This window comes from Protomyctophum parallelum (assembly GCF_964188405.1).
Source record: "Protomyctophum parallelum genome assembly, chromosome: 8".
NCBI classification, from domain to species: Eukaryota; Metazoa; Chordata; class Actinopteri; order Myctophiformes; family Myctophidae; genus Protomyctophum; species Protomyctophum parallelum.
In genome coordinates, this window is record NC_139703.1 from 30,854,432 (window position 1) to 30,874,787 (window position 20,356).

General features: G+C 40.7%; 2 protein-coding genes across 2 annotated transcripts; both read left to right on the forward strand.

The window, feature by feature from the left end:
- Positions 1-57: 57 nt before the first annotated feature.
- Positions 58-4,238, forward strand: tusc2a (tumor suppressor 2, mitochondrial calcium regulator a). Its single transcript, XM_083770583.1, has 4 exons — positions 58-230; positions 2,073-2,308; positions 2,673-2,793; positions 3,019-4,238. Exons 2-4 carry the CDS (start codon positions 2,160-2,162, stop codon positions 3,082-3,084), a joined length of 336 nt encoding a protein of 111 aa, XP_083626709.1. The 5' UTR covers positions 58-230; positions 2,073-2,159; the 3' UTR covers positions 3,085-4,238.
- A 7,697-nt stretch (positions 4,239-11,935) lies between these two features.
- Positions 11,936-19,766, forward strand: hyal2a (hyaluronidase 2a). The gene is made up of 4 exons (XM_083770962.1): positions 11,936-12,144; positions 12,749-13,721; positions 14,421-14,510; positions 17,923-19,766. Exons 2-4 carry the CDS (start codon positions 12,795-12,797, stop codon positions 18,316-18,318), a joined length of 1,413 nt encoding a protein of 470 aa, XP_083627088.1. The 5' UTR covers positions 11,936-12,144; positions 12,749-12,794; the 3' UTR covers positions 18,319-19,766.
- The last annotated feature ends 590 nt before the right edge of the window (positions 19,767-20,356 follow it).

A 20,356-nucleotide genomic window follows, 5' to 3' on the forward strand; every position in this document is an offset into this window, starting at 1 on the left:
AAAAAAGAACGATGCGACCTGGATGCGACGCGTAAATCTGTTTTTTTGCAAGCGACACCGTCGCACTTCGCTGTATATACTCAGCTTTTTTACCGTTATGTTTAGCTGTCAGGCTGATCATCAAGGACGCGTTGTAACGTTATAACAACACATCAGAATAAGCGAACTGCTAACATCTTCACTCAAGAGCGATGTTTCCATTTCCATAGATGGAGGACCAACATGATCATGTATGTTTATTTTTTGTTGACTTGACACCACTTGACTACCCTCTTCTTCTAGCATTAGCCACATTAGCTAAACGTCAATGCACGCTTCCAGACCGTAACATCTATTTTGTGCTTTGACATTAGTCGTAATGTGCGACAACACAAAAATAAAATACTTTCAGATGTAAATACATAATCTTTAATCAAGCTAAAGTTATACTTTAGCCCGACAGACGTTTGCTGTCCAGCCTTGTTTACCGTTAGCTAGCGCAACTTATGCTAATGTCATCAACCATATGACTAGCTCAAAACGGTGTTTTTGTTTTGTTTGTTTTTATTTTGTTGTGTATTATTCTTATTAATATTATGGTTAGCAAACGGTGTTGATCTCTCTGATAAAGCATTGCTGGGTAATAATGAGTGGTTATTGTCCCAGGTTATCCGATTGTTTCAGTCCTGCCTGTCCTGCAGTCAGTTGTAATTACAAGTCAAATGCATTGTTGATGGCAACTGAATAGTGAATGATGAGAGCTGAGCTGTTGTGTTTACTGTCTCGACTGGAGATGTGTGAGACGATACAATACATTGAGTCTAGGGTGCATGCAACGTTACCTTTTGCTTTGCTAATGTGGCTACTTCCCTGGGGTCCTAGCCTGGGGTGATATAAACATGACAGTGCATTTGCATTAGCAATGGCAACATTGCAGTTGCTTTGCATTACGTCCCTGTGGTGAACTGAAGTTTACATAGCGGTTAACCGTTACATTGTGCTTTGGTGATGTAGTGGTTCTCTTCTCAAACGGTTTAATGTAGGACGCCCAAATACATTATGTGACTGCAGACCCCTACCCCCCCCCCCCCCCCATCTACAAAATAACTTGTGCCAGGGATCCCCATACAAGATTTGTATTGTTAAAATGTTTCAAAAATGTCCATGTGTCTGCATCTACAAACTCACAATGCAATGCATGACACATTGCAAGCTTAAAGTGGTTAAACTGATTTTGATGGCATATTAACACATTTCTCTGGGGACCCCCTGGAACCACCTCAAGGACCCCTGGGGTTTCCCAGACCCCAAGAACCACACATCTAAACATTTACTTTGCAATGCATTGACTACTACTCTGCTGGTAGCCGACAGGCTTCCTTTGTTTAAAGTGGGAAATTTAGCCTAGTCTTTTTTATTTGGTCTAAAATATTGTCTATATACGTACATTCATGAATCCACTTGCTGACCGGCTGTCGAGCTATTTTTTATAGGGGTTTATATGTAACATCCTATATAAGGCAAGATTTTCAAATTTTCATTATGCTTTAGCATGTGACATGTCAAACTAAGGGGTTTTCATTATTCTGAATCCATTTAAAGCATTAATTTTGCACAAAAAACACTCCTTGAGCTAAAACGGCCATCACCACTTGCCCAAATGTGCCTAAATTCCCCAAAATGTACAGACCACATTTGTGATTTGCAATGGGCGTTTGGAGGGGTTTTTGTGCAAAACCAATGCTTGGAATGGATTCAAAATCATGAAAACCCCCTAATTTGACATGTCATGTGCTACTTAAAGCATAATGAAATGTTGACATTTTTTCCTTATGTCAATGGTATGGTCACTATAAAAAAAATGCTCAATACCGACAGCCGGTCAGCAAGTGGATTCATGAATGTATGTATATAGACAATATTTTAGGCCAATATAAAAAACGATACACCAAATGTCCAACCCCACAACACCGGCTGCCGGACTATGGGCTCTAAACATCAGTTTCTTTGCATTGGCTACTTCCTTGTGGTGATCTAATTGTGGACTAACTAACCCCCAACAACTTTATTTGGTATTATTTCATTTGTTTCAGATCCAAACATTTGTGAAGCAGCAGGACCGCCTGGCTACTTCACATCCAAACCTTTGAGTAAACAGTGACTATGACCCATCTGTAAAGATGGGAGGAAGTGGGTCTAAAGCCAAAGGTGTCTGGCCTTTCTCAGGCTCTGGAGCTGCTGGCGAATCATCCAGTGACGGGAATGAGCAGTCTGTGACTCGACTCAAAGGCTGCCGAAATGCAACACCATTTGTTTTCACTAGAAGAAGGTGACTAATGGATACGGAATGATCAATGACCAATTTCACTTTCAATCTTAGCGCTAACTTCATTTTGATAATAAAAAATCTGCCTATGCCTAATCTTGAGTAGCCAGGTGATCCGAGATCTCCACCTACTGACATGATTGGTGACATCTAAATTCAATGTCTGCATTTCTGCATCGCCTTAGTATTATGATTTGTTTTAAAAGCAGTAAGCTTTGTAAGCTGGCGTTCTCTCGCTGCTGTTCTAGCCGTTACATTGAATTTAGATGTCACCAGACATGTACTGTAGGTGGACTCTCTTAAGTTGTGAGACTAGCCTGTCTTGTCTATTAACCTGCCATTGTGTTGTTGTTCTTTCTCTCTATAGCTCTTTGTACTATGATGAGGATGGTGATCTTGCCCATGAATTCTACGAAGAGACCATGGTGACAAAAAATGGCAAGAGAAAGTCCAAGCTTAAGAGGATTCAGAAGAATTTAATTCCTCAGGTAAGTTTTTTTTAGAGAAATATTAATCATGTTGTTAATTAGGATGAAGCCAAATGTATACTCTGCATTGCGACTTGCCAAAAAGAACATATCTTTGTAGATCTGTACTTTTTGGCAAGTGACACCGTTGCTGATGGAGTATAAATTCAAAACAGTTCTGACACCAATCAGTGGTTATTTAGGAGGGGGAAAAATCACAATTAATGTGACTATTGTTATTTTCAGGGAATCGTGAGGCTCGACTACCCTTGTATCCATGTAGATTTCCCTGTTGTCCTCTGTGAGATGTGAAACATTGGTCTCTGGTCGACAACCATGAATATAGATACAGGTCTGTATGGCGACTGGCGAGTCATCTTGGTTCCACTCTGAACACCTGAGAAGAAGGAGACATGCTCCAGTCTAGTGTGTACACATTTATTCACTTTAACCCTAGTGTCTCTATTTTGGATATGTCATTATAGGTGAAACTTTTCGAAAAATCCCCCCAAATTTCAAGATAAAAAAAATGGTGGTTAACAACTTATTTTCCATCCCAGTAGTGTACACAGTATAGGATATAACAAGCTTGGGTAATCACAGGAATCACACTTTCCTCGCCAAGACTAAAATACTTAATATAAAATCAAAGCAATCAGATATTCTCGCAATAGTATGATTCAAGATTCAATTCAATACTTTATTTGCCATGTCAACAAGTTGATAGGAATTTGTCATTGTGTAGGCACTCATTGCAGTTATCATGGCACAACAATCAGAGCTACACAGCTGCAGCCATATTTCGGCGCTGTATGCTAGTTTTTCTTTTGACCATCAAAATATGTGTGGGCTGTGGGGCACGGAAATTGCTAAAATCCTTTGGTGTGCTGTTTTGCTAAAGACTGGAGCATATGCCAATGACCGACAGAGACAATTTGGATTAAAGCTAAATAAATGTGATTTAGCAAAAATGTGAACATATTTGAATATTAACACGATTAGAAGATGTCCTGTTGACTTAAGTTCAGTCAATTAGAATTTACAGAGATTGAGAAAGATTTGTTTTTCACAGGAAGTCTTAGAGCATACATCAAGATAATTGTCTTTTCCTCATTGTGCGAGTTTTTCGCATGAAAAAATATATCCTTGAAGTGAAAAGGCTTTAACAGTTCTGCCCCTGTGAAATGTAGAGAAGAGTGTTTGCTTTTGTGTCAGTGTATACATGCGTGCATGTAAGGTTGAAAGGTGTAAGAAAGAAAGATGGAGAATGTAGTGTTGGAGTAATGAAGGGTTGTGAAACTCCTTGTATATACAGTCGTTGTAATATATTATCGTGTCTAAGTCTGTCTCTGTCCTTGGAGGTCAGACCTGCACTAGTGAACATATGATGTACATAATTTCAGATCTTTGAGTTGGAAATACTTGAATAAATGCTTTACTGTGCTAAATTTGTTGAGTAAAAAGGTGTCTGCTTCACCATCCCAGCACACATATTGTTGTTTGTTTATCAGATTCTTCTTCTGTTGTTTTGATTTGAAGGAAATGGTTAAAGAACGATGCTTAATACTTCTCTTTACACGATAGCAACATTTAAAGTTGGTAAAAAATATTTGTACAAATTATTATTTTAATCATTGTTTATCATTATGTACTCAAATATTGACATAACATCACTTATAAAAGCGCTAATGGGATTAATCAGAGGATTAGCAACTTGAGAAATATTTTCACATATTTCTTGGGATCTTCATTGAAAATAGCTGATCTGCAAGATCACTACTAGGTTGTAGATGGATTACAATTATACTAATAGTGATATATAAATAAAATCATGACCAGCTAGACACCCAATTAAAATAGAAACCTCATAGATTATATAAATGTGTATGTGGCTTAATTACATGACCAGTGCTTGGCTGTTATGCATCCAAGGTTCTGTGCGCAGTCAGCCATGCACATTTGCTTGATACTTGATTGTTTGATAGAAAGACCAGACAATAAAATCCTTCCTTCTAAAGTCCTTCTGTTATGGCACAAGTATGAACCGAGCAAATCTGCACGTGTAATAGCATGAAAAAGTCACTGTTTTGTGTCTCTCCTAGGCTATGGTCCTACTTGCCCCACAACAAGGACGCGGGGCTGGAAGCGACAAATGTTTAGGCTCCCTTTGGGATATTTTGCTGGGCCCTATAGGAACAAGGCTTTATTTTGATAAGCGTGAATCCAAAAGACTAGACATTTTGTTTGAACACCTGTCCTCTAGGTGGCAGCAGTGCTCTGTTCAATATATTGTGGATAGGAGTAAAGGACCATAATTTGTTCTAACTCAAGTGCAGTAACATTATTAAGTACATCTCAGTGACATCACAAAGATGTACTTCGTAATGTTACTGATCACGTTTCAGACCTCCAGTTCTAGGCAACACAGAATGGGGGGACTTTTTTAAATAATTATACATAGAATATACTGTACATTGTGTACGGTACGGTATTGATAATGATTAAAAGTACACAAAAAATTATCCCAGAAGACAAAGATAGTTGTAAGAAAGGGCTGCATCTGGTGTGATAAAATTGATTGTCCTAGTTTGTGGTGGTCTGAAAGTCAGATTTACACTTGTGATGAAAATATCATGTGGTAAAATAGCCGATGTACAACCTCAACAAGTTGCACCCGCCATACATTACTACTTGTGAGCTTGTAGGTCTGCTATTTTAGGCACACAACACCGTTGTAAGATGTATCATAAAACAGGCATAATGGTTTAGATCACATTAGTGTGTTTCAATGTGTTGCTGACATCAGTCAACATAAGGAATGGGTTGGATTTTCGTATGCAGACGTTGTCTGGTCTCTGTATGGTGTGGAATGTGGTTTGAGGTCCAGAGGTCAGTCACTTTGATGTATTTACTCCCCATTGCTCTTTGATGTTAAGTGCAGGACCATGTCTGTTTTTCAAAAAGATGGGGAGCTTGTTATATAATGTATGAGCTTCATGCCTTTAGCAGTGTGTAATATGTACTCAAGTTAACGACACAATGTAGGCCAATGGCATGGCCAGACTAATATCAATGTGTAGATATTAGTCTGGAACTTCAGTGTGGAAGATTTATTTCCAAGGGTCGGTTACAAACACATTCCAATGTCACAGCAAATAAGTCTCACTTTGAATAGTGGGCTCTGATTGGTCACCCCACAACTCTGGGGTGAGCGAAATGTAATTCAAACTGAGATCAATCTCCCCAGGGATTTTTGCCCCTGTGGCAGATTTGTCTGGTTTCGAGGAGGAATGCACTTCAGAATCATTTTCTGTCTTGCTATAAATAAGGCCTAAGATGTTCAGTAGATTAACAATGATACAGATCTTGTGCAACTGGGGGCTCTGTAGTCGAAAACATCTGATTTAAAACAACAGGACAGAACCATTTGGATCATAATGAAGAAGATGGACATTATGGTGAGGGCTCAATATTGATGGAAAGGAAAAAGAGCTATTTAAATTAAACCAAAATACAAATCTAACCAAAGGCAAAACTGAAACATTACAATTATTAAAGGACCAAGAAGTCATGCTAAATGGTGACTATGCGAAGCCCATGACCATTGGCCAAAGGGTGGCGCTATAGCACTCAATTGAAAATGCTAACTTTGAACGTGCATATCTCATGAACCATTTGACCGTTGGCAATGACACTTTGATACACATATGTGTCTCCTCATGCCGAACAACTTTCGTGTTCTGACTTTTGACCTCTGACCTTTAGATCACCTGCCATTTTGAATTATATGAGAAACAGTTAAAATGTCCTCCCAGGATCTTTGATCAAAATGCACAAACACGTCTACACGTGAACTTTGGACCTATACGGACAATAAATCGTAGTGATTTATTTTTAAGTGAAAAAAGTTTTTATGAGCCAATGAAAATTGCTGGTTTGTGAAAGTTCTTCTTCTGCCTCTAATACATACATGCAGCGTCATATGCTTATGTCAGTTTACAGTGTAGTAGACTAAGTAGACTGAGGGTCATGCCAAATAGCACTGGAAGCAGTCTTACTCCAATTGGCCAAAGGGGGGCGCTATGGCAATTATTTGAAAATGAAACCTTTGAATAACATAACATGGCACTTGTTTCCACATGTTCCTTGACTATATTATTTCACTGACTTTCTTAAAGCTCAAAACTGGATTCACAATGGATTTCTAAATCTGCTTGATTCTGTTCACAGCAAGTTATAATTAAAGTTTCAGCAGAAAATACAATACAGTGGAAATTATACTTTGAAATTGAGAAATGCAGTTCTTATTGTTCTGGACCTTCAAAATTGTGATCAGTTGTTAATATTTCAGAAAATACAATACTTACACACAATGCTTAATCACAGAATATGATATATACCTGAGAGAGAGAGGGGTAAGGGCAATTAGAAGTGGTATTTATTTACCAATCCCTTTCAAGATACATTATCTGTGTTTATAAATGTAGGCTACAGCAGAAGCACATTAAAATATCCCTTGTACATTTGATGAATTATGTGAACCAACTATATAGTAAACATGAGGATATTGCTTGTTTGGGTTGTTTGGGGGATGCTTGTTTGAGTTGGAAAATTAGATATACAGTACGGTAATGTATGTTCAACAAACAAACATACAAAAGGGACAGCCCATAAAGTTTCTTAATCTGAGAAACCTTAATTTTAGAACACATTCACAATGGTCCGTCTGTAACATAATTGTGGAAGAAGGTAGGAAGTCAGCACAACGTTCTTTAAGCTACCATCAATTTTATTATAGGAATCCGGAATCAACGTTTCGACCCCTCCGGGTCTTCATCAGGAATGAGTATACAACAAAGTAGGCGTGTTTTATATACAACCAATAAATATGGAATAGTCTAGGGTGGGCTGAAACAATGGTGCAATCAGCCCACACCCTAGACTATTCCATATTTATTGGTTCTACAATTGGCCTTAGTGCCTTAAAGGTATATTCAGTGATTTCACTCAAAAAACCTTAGGTTTCGTTTTTGGCCTGGGACCCAGCCTTTCGTCCAATCAGGATAGAGAGTCAAAAACTAAACCTAAGGTTTTTTGACCCCCAGGGGTTAACTGGGGACAGGGAGGAACTCCTTATATGGTCAGCACACTCTATAGTAGGGAGGATTATCACAACAAACAAAAAAATAAGTGATATTTGAATTAAGTGAAATCACTGAATATACCTTTAATATAATATTTTTTCTACTTGACAATGCTCTACAAATGTATGTTAGCTTATGTCAGTAGATGTGTGTGTGTGTGTGTGTGTGTGTGTGTGTGTGTGTGTGTGTGGGGGGGGGATGTCTTGACTACTCTGATTACATTCATTGCAAAGACAGCTTGTCGACCTGTATATAAAACACACCCCACTAGACACGGTCTCCATCTTCAATAATAAATTATTGAAGATAAATACATTTAGAGTCAGATCAGATAATGGATCAAAACATTTTTTTAAACAATGGTCATTAAAGGCCACAAATTCCTGGCAGAGTATGTTTCTGTCTAACTTATCAACTCTGTCTGCATATGGCAGACAGTACCATTGTTTAGTCTATACTGTGGATTGTAGCCCTGTTTTCAGTAGCCTCAGGGCCAGGCACTAATGTTGCTCGGCCTTTGCAGAGGAAGCTGAAACCACCAACATCAAACTGACCAGAGCTTCCACCTGAGGTAACAATCTTCACACGTCAAGTGTGCATTATACAACCAATCATAAGCAAGAATATAATCATGTGATCACAGTACGATGGAATGTCTCTATAAGCAGAAGTCACTACTGAGATCAGTCTATGTACTGTACTCACTGTACAGTAGCAGTGTGTTAACAACGTCATTGCTATCAGAACAGCAGAGTGTTGTGCTCTCTTCCTTGTACAATGGTTACACTAGCACTAATCTCTCAAGAAGAGATGATTTATTTTTAACAGAATGGGTTCTCAGATTGCACTAGCATAGTCAGCAACATATTGTACATTGAGTACAGAGAAAAAAGGTTTAAGCATTAAACAACTTAAGTAATAAAACTTTCAAGGTGACAGAATAAACTGCTTATTCTAACAAAACTGCTTGTAGCCTAATGATTCTGCATCCAAAGACTTCATTAGAGTGTCCGGCATCCGCCCTTGAGACTGGGAGGTTGGGGTTCAATCCCCGGCCGGACGTCATACCAAAGACTATAAACATTGAACCCAATGCCTCCCTACCTGGCATCAATGGTTGGATTGTAAATTCCTGTGAGTGACATACCAGCATCATGTCCAGGGGGTGTAATTGTTCATCATGCTATCTCACGCTATGGAAACAGAAGATAGGCTTCTGACCTATGGGCCTCATGGCTCTGGGACCATTGGTTCCCAACTTCCTGAGAGCATAATGCCTTTCATGCGGAAGGTTGTGGGTTCGAACCCTGCCTGGGGTCGATGTCAGCGAGGGCATGTGGTCGCAACGGCAAATCAAATGGGTCCAGATCTGAGTCTCCTGAGGAGGCACGTCTGAAGCCTGTCCTGGATGGGGTATCCGGACGTAAAAACAAATCCTAAGTAATAAAGTGTAAAACCGAAATGCCTAGACACAGCATCAGTAGCCTATACACAGACATTGGTCTGTGGTACCAATTTACAGTTAGGCTGGTAGCCCAAACGTCCCATAATCCTCGAAGAGGCTGTTCGCAAAATGAGGTGACAGGGTGTGTTTTCAGTTTCCCTCCCATTGTTTTCGCTTCCTGATGGCGTCGACCGTCCGACCGCCACTGATGTAATGTTCTGGAATCAGAGGTCAAAGGAAAGCAAAATCTACAGGAAACTGTCCATTTCTTTGTTTGCATGCCGCCATTTCATTCACACAAGCATATATACACACATTATATTTTCCTGCAATGCACAGAGAGGCAGCAGACTGATGACACTGCAGGCAGGTGAGTCAGCATAGTTTGGTGAACAAACAGCGGAACAGCCACTGACACAGGAAGACAGTTCACTTCCAGACCTCCATTGACCACCCAGCAAGCTCTTGACATCCTTTCAAGGAAAAGTACATCTAAGCTTTTTGAAAAACTGCTACTAAACCACATGAACCCTATAGTAGGCTATCTGTATTCTGGGGCGAACATTCAGAGAACATTTGAGAGCTAACAGAGCTTATAGATTGGCTATTGTATTTTCTATGGGTTTTGGGCCCTGGTTGACCCTGGTCATTTATTTTATTATTATTTTTAATTTATGAAACCCATTCATGATCTAGAATCTAGATTCTATATAGAGTCTAGATAGAAATGAGAGTCCAGGCTTCCTTACCCTGTGATAGACCAATACAACACACATATCCCATCTTTTGAATATAATTCAAAAGACGGGGTTTTGTTTGATCCTACTTGAATGTATTTACAAACTACAAAGTATGAAGAGACTTTCTTACAACATTGTGAGAAACAGCAGAAACTCCCTAGTGGCATGGCGATTACCTGATTACCTTCTTGACTCATGTCACGCTCATGTCATGACTCTCATTACCTCTTTGATGTGCTTGTTGGGATGAGGAGCACATTCAGCGACAGACTCATCCCCCCCTCTCTGCCACAACACAAAGTGACTTGGACAGTCCTTTGTGCCAGTAGCAATCATGCACACAACCAAGCCTGACCCCCCATATGTTCTTCTCTTTGTTCTAGAGACTCTGGCACACTTGCTCATGGACTGCAGTGGTTCTCAAACATTTGATTTCCATAACGCTGAGAGTGTGCAAATACATTTGTACGGTCTCATATTTGGATTTTGGACCCCATTTTGAGAACCACTGGACTATACTGTTATTTATGTACACTATAGAACCAATTAAATTCAAAGGAGATGATGGGGTCATAGAGTGCAACATACTTTTCAATAGTAGGCATATAAGCTAAACCGTCCTATACTGAGTTCAGTCTTACTATTGCTGCTCTACAAGGAGGTACTTTGTAAAAAAGCTGTCAAGATAGAAAACGACCCCTCTCATCCACTCTGCAGGGAGTTTCAAACTACTTCCCTCTGGTAGACGGTACAAAGTAGTAAGTACCACTTTTTTTTTAAATTCCTTCATACCAAAATTAATGCCATTAAGGCACTAAATGATACCATGTCTAGCTAGATTTTTTGTTTTTCCAATATATTTGCCACTGTTGTCCTGCACTTTTTTGCCATGAGAAAATAATTGTGTAAGTGTTGTTGCTGTTGTTGTAACTGTTTTTTTTTTTTTTTTTTTTTTTTACTGTTGATACCGAAGACAAATTTCCACACGTGGACAATGAATGAAACTAACTAACCCCCAGAATTTCCCCACAGAGATCTTATCAGTAAAGGTTTATCTAATCAACTGTCATCATTCACATCTATAGAGCCCAGTTCTCACTGTTTTATCTGCTGTTACAGGCTACTTGGCACCATAACTGCATGTGGTTCCTTCCTTCAATGAGCCAGTGGCCGTCATCACGTGCAGACAGTGACATCTGCATGCCAGATGGCTTTTTTGCCCTGTCCGAAGTGTATTTTAAGTCTGCCAATGCCTCTGATCCAGTTCATTAACATAATGTAGGTTTTGTGTTATGTGAAAGTTCACACTTCACAGTTGTTCTTCACAGTTGTTCTTTACAATCTGTTTGACACTTGAACCACTGAGAAGAGAAATGCATGGTTCCTTCAACACATACAAAAAAACATAATGATTTGTAATTAATCTTAAATGTACGCCATGCTAGGGGTCGGGGTGGTTGTGTAGTGCAGCTAGGGCCTTATTTTTAGGGCAATGGCATGCCTGGCAATGACCTATGAATCTTGACATTGCAATGAATGCTTCAGAACAGTGTATCTGTTTCACGGCAGTGGGCAAACTTCTTGGGACCGGGCCGTCTCATTCCTTGTTGGAAGGGACATGTGAAAACCATTTAAGTCAGACGAAGACCAATAAAGCGACAAAATTACCACTAATCAACTTAATAAACAGAGTTATAGAAAACGTGGGGCTTAAAACGCAAGTTGGTCAAAGAAATAAGACCCGCCTTCAGTGTGAAGTAGTTTAGATGTCGCCACTCCCCCCTCTCACAGTGAATGGAACATCCTGAAGTGGTTTGGCAGTCGGGGAACTGACAACAGCGCAGGGGGTAACGTACCGCTACACAGCGGCCAAGTGGGACAACTTACAACACTAGTTGCAATCTTCTCTCCGTTGTTCATTTATTATTACACAAAAAAGTTCCATCCATTTTTGTACACTGCCAGTTTGTTTTGAAGAAAACACAAAACGTGGCTTGAACTTTCAGACTACTTTTGGGAATGCTTCCTCAGTCTACCAATAAAGGTAAGTTTTGTTCGCTTGTTGAGAGCTCATTTTACTGTTACTTTTTGTTGTGCAAAACAAACCAAAGTCCTACTAAAATAATGCATCAAGCATGTCAGGAAAATACAGGATACATAAATGATTTTGATCATATTCACTTATTACTTTATAAGGAACAGTGATTCAAATACAAACTACTTTGATCACGAAGTAAATAGTTTATAGTGGAGCAGAGCGTGGCGCTTCCAATTCACACTGAGGTCACCATAGTAAATTATACACAAGAACCCTCAGCCTGGTGGTAATGTACAATGCATTGCATAAGTGTCCACAAATAGCATTTAAATACAATTTATCTGCCCTCCCAAAACTAGTCTCCATTCGTTTTGAGACACTTTCATTGTCAGTGAAAATCACACTAGGTTGGTTAATCATAGGCATAGCTTTATTTTTGACTGGATTATTAACCACTATCTATGTTGTAATAAGCATGCATACACTGTAGGCTTGATTAATCATTTATGTTATGACATATTCTATTTTAACTGGATTATCTACCGTATATTGTATTGAACACTTTTTATAAGGCAGCCATCCAACTGCATTAAAATGTCCCTCTTTCCAGGAGAGCAGAGAGTGAAGGTCCTTTCTGTAAATAAACACCAGAAGACATGTCCTGGTCTCAGCCTGACTGCACAGTCCTGCTGCTGCTTGTGCTGCTGTGGGACTGCCTCTGTGCTTCGGAACTGAAGCCAACGAGATGGCCCCTCTATTCTCAAAAGCCCCTGATCCTGGCCTGGAATGCCCCGACAGAGGACTGCGGCCCGCGTCATGGCATTCGTTTTCAATTGGAACAGTTCCAGATTGTTGCCTCACCCAACGAGGGCTTTGTTAAGCAAAACCTCACCATCTTCTATAAGGACCGCTTGGGTAAGTATCCCTACTATACACAAGGTGGCGTTCCGGTGAACGGTGGCCTGCCACAGGTAGCCAGTCTCGCCGAGCACCTGGAGAAGATGCCAGAAGGTGTACATAGGTACATACGTGAAAAAGGGGCCAAAGGCCTGGCTGTTATTGACTGGGAAGAGTGGCGCCCACTCTGGATACGCAACTGGGACACCAAAGACATATACCGCAGTCAGTCACGCGAGTTGGTGAGCCGAAAGAACCGGACCTTGCCCATAGAGTATGTGTCAAGATTGGCCATGCAGGAGTTTGAGATGTCGGCTCGGAAATTCATGCTCGAGACTCTGAAATACGCCAAAAACCTCAGGCCCAACCAGCTGTGGGGGTTCTACCTGTTCCCAGACTGTTACAATCACGACTACCTGCGCATTCTGGAGAACTACACAGGCCGTTGTCCTGACGTGGAGGTGGTCCGCAATGATCAGCTGAAATGGCTGTGGACTGAGAGCACAGCCCTCTTCCCGTCCATCTACATGGGCACAGTGCTGCGGTCCTCGCCCTCCGGACGCCAGTTTGTCCGGAACCGCGTGAAGGAGGGGATGCGTCTGGCATCGTCAGGACATGGGCTGGCACGTCCTGTCTTTGTGTACACCCGGCCCACCTATGACAAATCCCTGGAAGTGCTGACGGAGGTGAGGGACCCTTAAGTCTACAGATGGCACTGTCTTTGACAGGACATGTCATTATAGTCTAAGCATTAAAAAAAAGAATTAGCTGTAGCACAAGCACAATGAATGTTGTTCATGTTGTAATGAGTGTTGTAAGCTTGTACAGCTTGTAGGCTATTTTAGCTATTTTAGAAATAGTGGTGATGAGACTTGAAGAAGATTTGAAAAAACTTCAATTTTCTTTTTTGTACTGGTCATGAATTACGCTGTACATTTTCAAAGTACCGTATGCATTATATTAAGAAGAAGAAAAAACTAGCCGCAAGGTCCTATGGGGTAACTCAGGATATTACTTTCTTCTATTGAGCTGAGCACTCAGTCACAGTGTAGGTGGCTCAACTATTCAACACTCCCTTCTCTGTCTCTCTCTTTCTGTTCAGCATTATGCTGTCTCCTTACTTTCCCTTATCTATAACCACAGTCCTTTCCTGTTCTTTTTAGCAGACCCACATCCCAATACTCTGTATGTATGGGGGCAGGATGGGTGTTGGTTGAGTTTACAGACCTCGCGGGTGCCCTATAGAGTATTTCCTTATGGCGGAATGAGCGGATAACAGCTGATAACTTAACAGAGGCTTATGTTACACTAACTTTATGACCCCCGTCATCTGTGACATTGACGTTCACAGTGATTTTATGCATGTGTGCACTTTCTCTTTACAGACAGATCTGGTCTCCACCATTGGGGAGAGTGTGTCTTTGGGCGCTGCTGGCATTATCCTTTGGGGAGAAGCAGCTTATGCTAGCAGCAATGTAAGTAGGCACACACCTTGTTGGTGAAACCACATAATCAACCACTCAAAGCTCGATATATTGATGTCAATGGTGATGTGGTGGTGCGTATATGAAGGCATACCCCGGCCCTATACCAACTTCCTTTTCAGTGGGCGTTGTATATACTCACTTCTAGTGTGTGCAGACATCTGTTTTAGCCTTGTCACAAACATGCACTATCAATACATGCCACGCGTTCGACCATGTCATCTCTGCCCAGTGGAAAAGGCAAGAAAACAGCCTGCATTTTCTTGCTCTGCTTCACACTCACAGTGAGCACACATGCACATGCACGCATGCACTTACACACACACACACACACACACACACACACACACACACACACACACACACACACACACACACACACACACACACAGTCACACACAGTCACACACACAGTTGCCCAAATGTAGCCACCCCGCCCCCGATTGAGCTTCCTTTTTCCATCTCTCCGTAGTATGATTTGGCTTCAATTTGTTCAGAACGGCCAAAAAACACCCCCAAAGAAATGCTGTTTGGAAATATGTAGCATTTGAGGTGAATTAACACGGAAAGGCAAAGGATTCCAACAAGCAATGCTACAGAACTGTACCAACCAAGGCTGTTAACATAATAAATCTGGACACTCTTTTGAACCTGGACTAATAATGGTGATGATGATTATAGCAAAAACTGACAGCAGAGCAACCACCTTATGTTTTGTCTGTCATTTTCTCTATTATGTTTCTGTGCTGGTGACAATATCTCCTTTGGGAACTAATAGTAAATAAATTATCATCAAAACTACCTCAAAACAACTACACACGTTTTTCCCAGTCATGATATAGACTACAGACATTCTTATATAGTTATGTTTATCTTCAAGTATCTAAATTTGTTACACTCTCAACTTATTTTGTGTATTTAATATTGACATTGTTCAAGGTACGGTATCTCTTTTTTATTTTTGTAGGGAAAGCATATCAAATGTGTGGGTAATCCAGTTTAAGTGAATATAAATAAATGCAAAGGCTCCATTACAAACGGCCAATGCGGTGTTGATGTTCACATGCGTTACCTCATTATGGGACCATTATGAAGCAAATTTTAGCCGTAGCCGAAAAGTAACCTTTCAAACAACGCTGGCCTATAGTATACAGTACTTTTGAGAAACGTGTTACTTTTTGAGTACACACTCACTTTAAGTTGGCCAATATGATAATTTCAGTGTGTGTCACTGTTTCTGAGACTTATTTCCTGTTTGTTTACACAAGGGTCACGTTGCAATACCACCTCTGCTTGTAGATCTGCAAGTTTGCCTGGTTACTGATTTGTCTCCAAATCAGTAAAATTCAGTAACGAAGAAATGAAGCTGATAAAGCATCTCAACCAGGCATGACTGAACTACCAGGCACGCCTGGTCGAAAGAGATAAGGAAGTACTTAATCTGTAGTAAATTACCACATAGAATTTGGCTGTCTGCAATGGTGTGGCTTTACATTGCATGACAGGGCATGTATTCATGGGGTTCTCTCTCCTGATTGGATACAATTGGTATCCCAACCTGAAAATGTATTTCATGTTTACTAAAGAGCTGGAGAGATGGGCCCTGCTACTGAACAGATATAGCAATGGTTACTATTTGAATGTAGAGCTTTGACTTTTGATTACAAGACAAAACAAAACATTTGTTGAAAAGATTTGGTGAACAGGGGAAAAAAGAAGCAGATCATGTATAGAGTCAAGTATATAGGTGGTTTATTTTGAGTGTACAAATGGAACCAAAGGATAATGATAATGAGCTTCATTTAAAAAGCACATTTCCAAACAAGGTTACGAACTGCTTTAAAACATAAAAAATCACACCCGTGTGAAGTGAGGGTCGCTCTTATCATCTTGCAACGTCGAGGAGGGAATTCTCCTTTGAACGGTGTCACAACAAACATTAAATTCTCTTTATTGTCAATGGCATTGTCAACATTGAACTAAAAAGAGGCGCCCCTCACAAATACAGAGTAAAAATCAAAGGATACAATAAACATCAATAAAAACAAATGGCATCAGTTAACATCAATTTAAATGTTCTGTATCGGTTCTGTGTTTCATAAATGCTTTACTACATTTACAAGTTACAATAGAGGTATGTAGCAGACGATCGACTGCAATGTTAATAATCACATACCGTATAATAGAATGCAGAGAGAACAGTTTAGTCACGTGCCTAAAGACCATTATCCTAGCATCTGTCTAAATAACATAAATACATTTTTGTCTCCACCAGGCCGAAGGCATGTGGGGAGAGTATGTTTTGCACTCCGTCCGTCCGCGTGTCCGTGTGTGTGTGTGTGTGTGTGTCCGTGAACAGCTAATCTCGGCCACCGTTAACCCGGTCGATGCCATATTTTGCACACACACTCCCTGGATGCCAACCATGAACCTCTGCCCCAAACTTTCCAGAACGGCCTGTTATAGCGCCACCAGGAGGCCGCTTTGTGCAAAACAAGTTTTTCAATGCCATATTTTGCACACACACTCCCTGGATGCCAACCATGAACCTCTGCCCCAAACTTTCCAGAACGGCCTGTTATAGCGCCACCAGGAGGCCGCTTTGTGCAAAACAAGTTTTTGCACAGTACACCTACAGATTTTGTCCAAACATCACGCAAATTGGTACACAGTCTCTCTAGAGCCATTCAACGAAACGGGTCTTTCAGATTTATCAGACTCCATCCTGATTGGTTAAGATTGGCTTCCAAAGTTCACAGGAGTGCTCAGTTTCAAACAAAATGCTGCAAATCATGAACACATCGCGTCATTTCCCTGAAATTGTGCACCCACATTCCCACTAGGCCGAGGACGAAATGCCACATGAACAATTTCAACTCAGCCTCAAGGTGGCGCTATAACTGGCCGAAAAGTGTTTTTACCTCTAACTGCACGGATCTGTGGATAACCTGGTGGAGACCTGTGCCCGGAAGGGCACTTTTTCTAGTTAACTTTTGTGGTCAAGAGGGGGTGGGATTGTTTGTTTTTGTTTTTGTGTTCTTTGCTTTTGCTGTTATGTGTTGTTTTATATGTGTTTTGTTTTCTTTAAGTCATTCATGATGTTAACGTGTCTTATTGTGATTTTTGTCTTAAATAAAAAACATTTAATAACAAAAAAAGAAAAATACAAACCTAAAGCCCAAACAGCACCAATCATTCGCCATGCAACTACGGTACTTGCAACCATTATCCCCAATGGCAGTTGCAAGGATTGGTGCATTGTGGCAAGAGGTCACAGGAAGAGTGAAGTGCTAGGGGGGGCGTAATGCCATAATGACTACATCCCCCCGTGGGATCAATAAAGGCCTGCATGTCTCTCTTAAGTGGGTAATGACTGTCTATTTGGGCTTCGTCTCTCCTCCAGGTCAGCTGCTACAACCTCAACGAGTATCTGCAGGGTTCTCTGGGCAAATACCTGCTCAACGTCTCCACGGCAGCGGAGCTATGCAGCCAGACACTGTGCGGCAATCACGGCCGCTGCCTGCGCAGACACGCAGACACCGACGTCTACCTGCACCTGGACCCCCTCACGCACAGCATCGTCAGCCAGGGCAGGAAGTGGACGGTCACCGGAGAGCTGGCCGGGGACGGCAAGAAGCGCTTCCACGCCGCGTTCCAGTGTCAGTGCTACAGCGGCTACCAAGGGGAGCACTGCGCTCTGACGGACCCGCTGCAGCAGAGAGGCCTCGCTTCCCGACCGCTGGCCTCCGTCCTGGTGCAATGTGTGATCTTGGTGCTGTTTGCTCTCCTCTTTTGTTGACCCATTAAGACCCGCGGCCATAAATCTAACAGTCTATGTTGATATATCAGTGGTTCTCAAACCTTTTTTATGTCAAGGACTCCAAACATTAAATGTATTTGCCCACTGACCCCCATCTCAAAATATTTTGTCCCAGGGACCCCCAGAAGCAAAGATTTTAGTTAAAAGTGTATATTATATATATATATATATATATATATATATATATATATATATATATATATATATATATATAAGATTAGCACAAGATTAGCACAAATTGTCACAATGAATATTTTTAGCAGATCTACAAGCTCATAGCGCGGCACAGAGTCCGCTATCTGCTATTCTTTAATAGCCAAAGTATAAAACAATGCTTTTTTAGCTCAAATCTAAAATGACACAGATGCTTTCCCGGTTTTAATGGGTTAACCACTAGTGTCCCCTATCCTGGAGGCGAAAATAGTCGATCTACAAGCTCACAATGGGTTGCGTCGTAACATGTTATGAGCCTGTAGATCAGCTACTTTTGGCGACGAGATTTGAGTGTGTAGACTGTAGAGGGAAAAAGGAGCCTGGGGGGGACTTCGGTCAACTAAATAATATAGGGTCAACATACTAATACATAGACATAGCAGTAGTCATATAATTATATGTCAAAGCCTAGCCCCTTCCTCAACCCCTTTTTTCTTTATTTAATTTTTTTAAGTTTTGTGCGTGTTTGTGTGTGCTTCTTTGTTCTTTTGATTGCTGTAGTGTAAAGGTTAGCATTTCTACGGATGGCAAGAAGTGATTTTTTTCCATTTTTTTTTCAGAGAAACACTGTGGAAACTGCAGAGCTAGGGTTGTTTATGTGTGTTAATTTTTTCACATGATGCGGGGCTGGCTGGAAATAACTTTGTTTACATTTTGCTCTCTGTCTCCGCTTCCTTCCTCCTCTATCGTGTCATATTCCCATGATTTGCATAGGGGACATCACGTCTTGTGGAGATGTGACATTATGACAAACGAGAATTATGTAGGTCAGTATAACTGTGCTGAAATGGAAATGATGCACTTGATTCTGGGAATAGCACAAAGGTAACTTTAGTGCCTTACCTCTTCTTCCATGACCTCCAAATGACATCTGATGTTTTATTATCGAGGTAAATACTATTTATTTGAATGTACTTTTTTAAAGTGTTTTCTTTTCTACAAGATTGTCATTATTGTATATCTGAACCATGACTACTACACTCAAAGAAGTTTAAATACACGACACAACACCAAACCGCTCCATTCATTCATCTTTCTCTCTCTCTCTCGCCCCTACTTTTGGCAGCACTTTTACTGGAAATGCTCAAGCATTTCAGTCTTGACTGTAAAGAACAAAATGGTGACACTTTTTGTGTTTTATGATTTTTCTCTTACTATGATCTTTTTTTTTTATCAAACAGTTTGACAAGAATAAATGTAATTATGTTTGTTCAGCTTAGTGTCAACTTTTGTTTTACTCAGCACAGCAGCACACAGGGAAATTTGTGTGTGTGTGTGTGTGTGTGTGTGCGTGTGTGTGTGTGTGTGTGTGTGTGTGTGTGTGTGTGTGTGTGTGTGTGTCAGAGAACATGGAAGACCAGAGGCCATGACATTGGGAGCACATGACTCCCACATATTGTGATGGATAGATTTACACACACGACAAGTCTTTGTAGTACAGAGCTGAAAATATCCATAGTTTAAAGATATAGGTTGCCAGTTGTAATTCTTCGTGGTAGTATAGACAATAATGAGTCACATTGAGTTTATCACTACTGAAGGCTATTGTGCTGCATGTATAGGTTAGAAATAGTTTCTCCACGATCAGATTGGTTCTTTTGAGAAGAAAACACATGTTGTCACAAAGGGGAGGCAGTTCGCTTCTCCTCAGGGAGAAACACATGTTGCCTGCTGCAGCCCCATAACCCCCTCCCCTTGTAATTGCAGGGTGCCTTAAAGCCATAAGTTATTTTCAACTCCTTTTAAGACCTGCAGCATGACTTACATTCAAATTTCAGGCCGGACAACTCATTATGGTTGCTTC

Coding starts and splice junctions, on each gene's coding strand:
- tusc2a (XM_083770583.1), top strand. CDS start 2,160: ATGGGAGGAAGTGGGTCTAAAGCCAAAGGTGTCTGGCCTTTCTCAGGC. Junction 2,309..2,672: donor TTTGTTTTCACTAGAAGAAG/GTGACTAATGGA, acceptor TTCTCTCTATAG/CTCTTTGTACTATGATGAGG. Junction 2,794..3,018: donor AGAAGAATTTAATTCCTCAG/GTAAGTTTTTTT, acceptor TGTTATTTTCAG/GGAATCGTGAGGCTCGACTA.
- hyal2a (XM_083770962.1), top strand. CDS start 12,795: ATGTCCTGGTCTCAGCCTGACTGCACAGTCCTGCTGCTGCTTGTGCTG. Junction 13,722..14,420: donor CCCTGGAAGTGCTGACGGAG/GTGAGGGACCCT, acceptor TTCTCTTTACAG/ACAGATCTGGTCTCCACCAT. Junction 14,511..17,922: donor CAGCTTATGCTAGCAGCAAT/GTAAGTAGGCAC, acceptor TCTCTCCTCCAG/GTCAGCTGCTACAACCTCAA.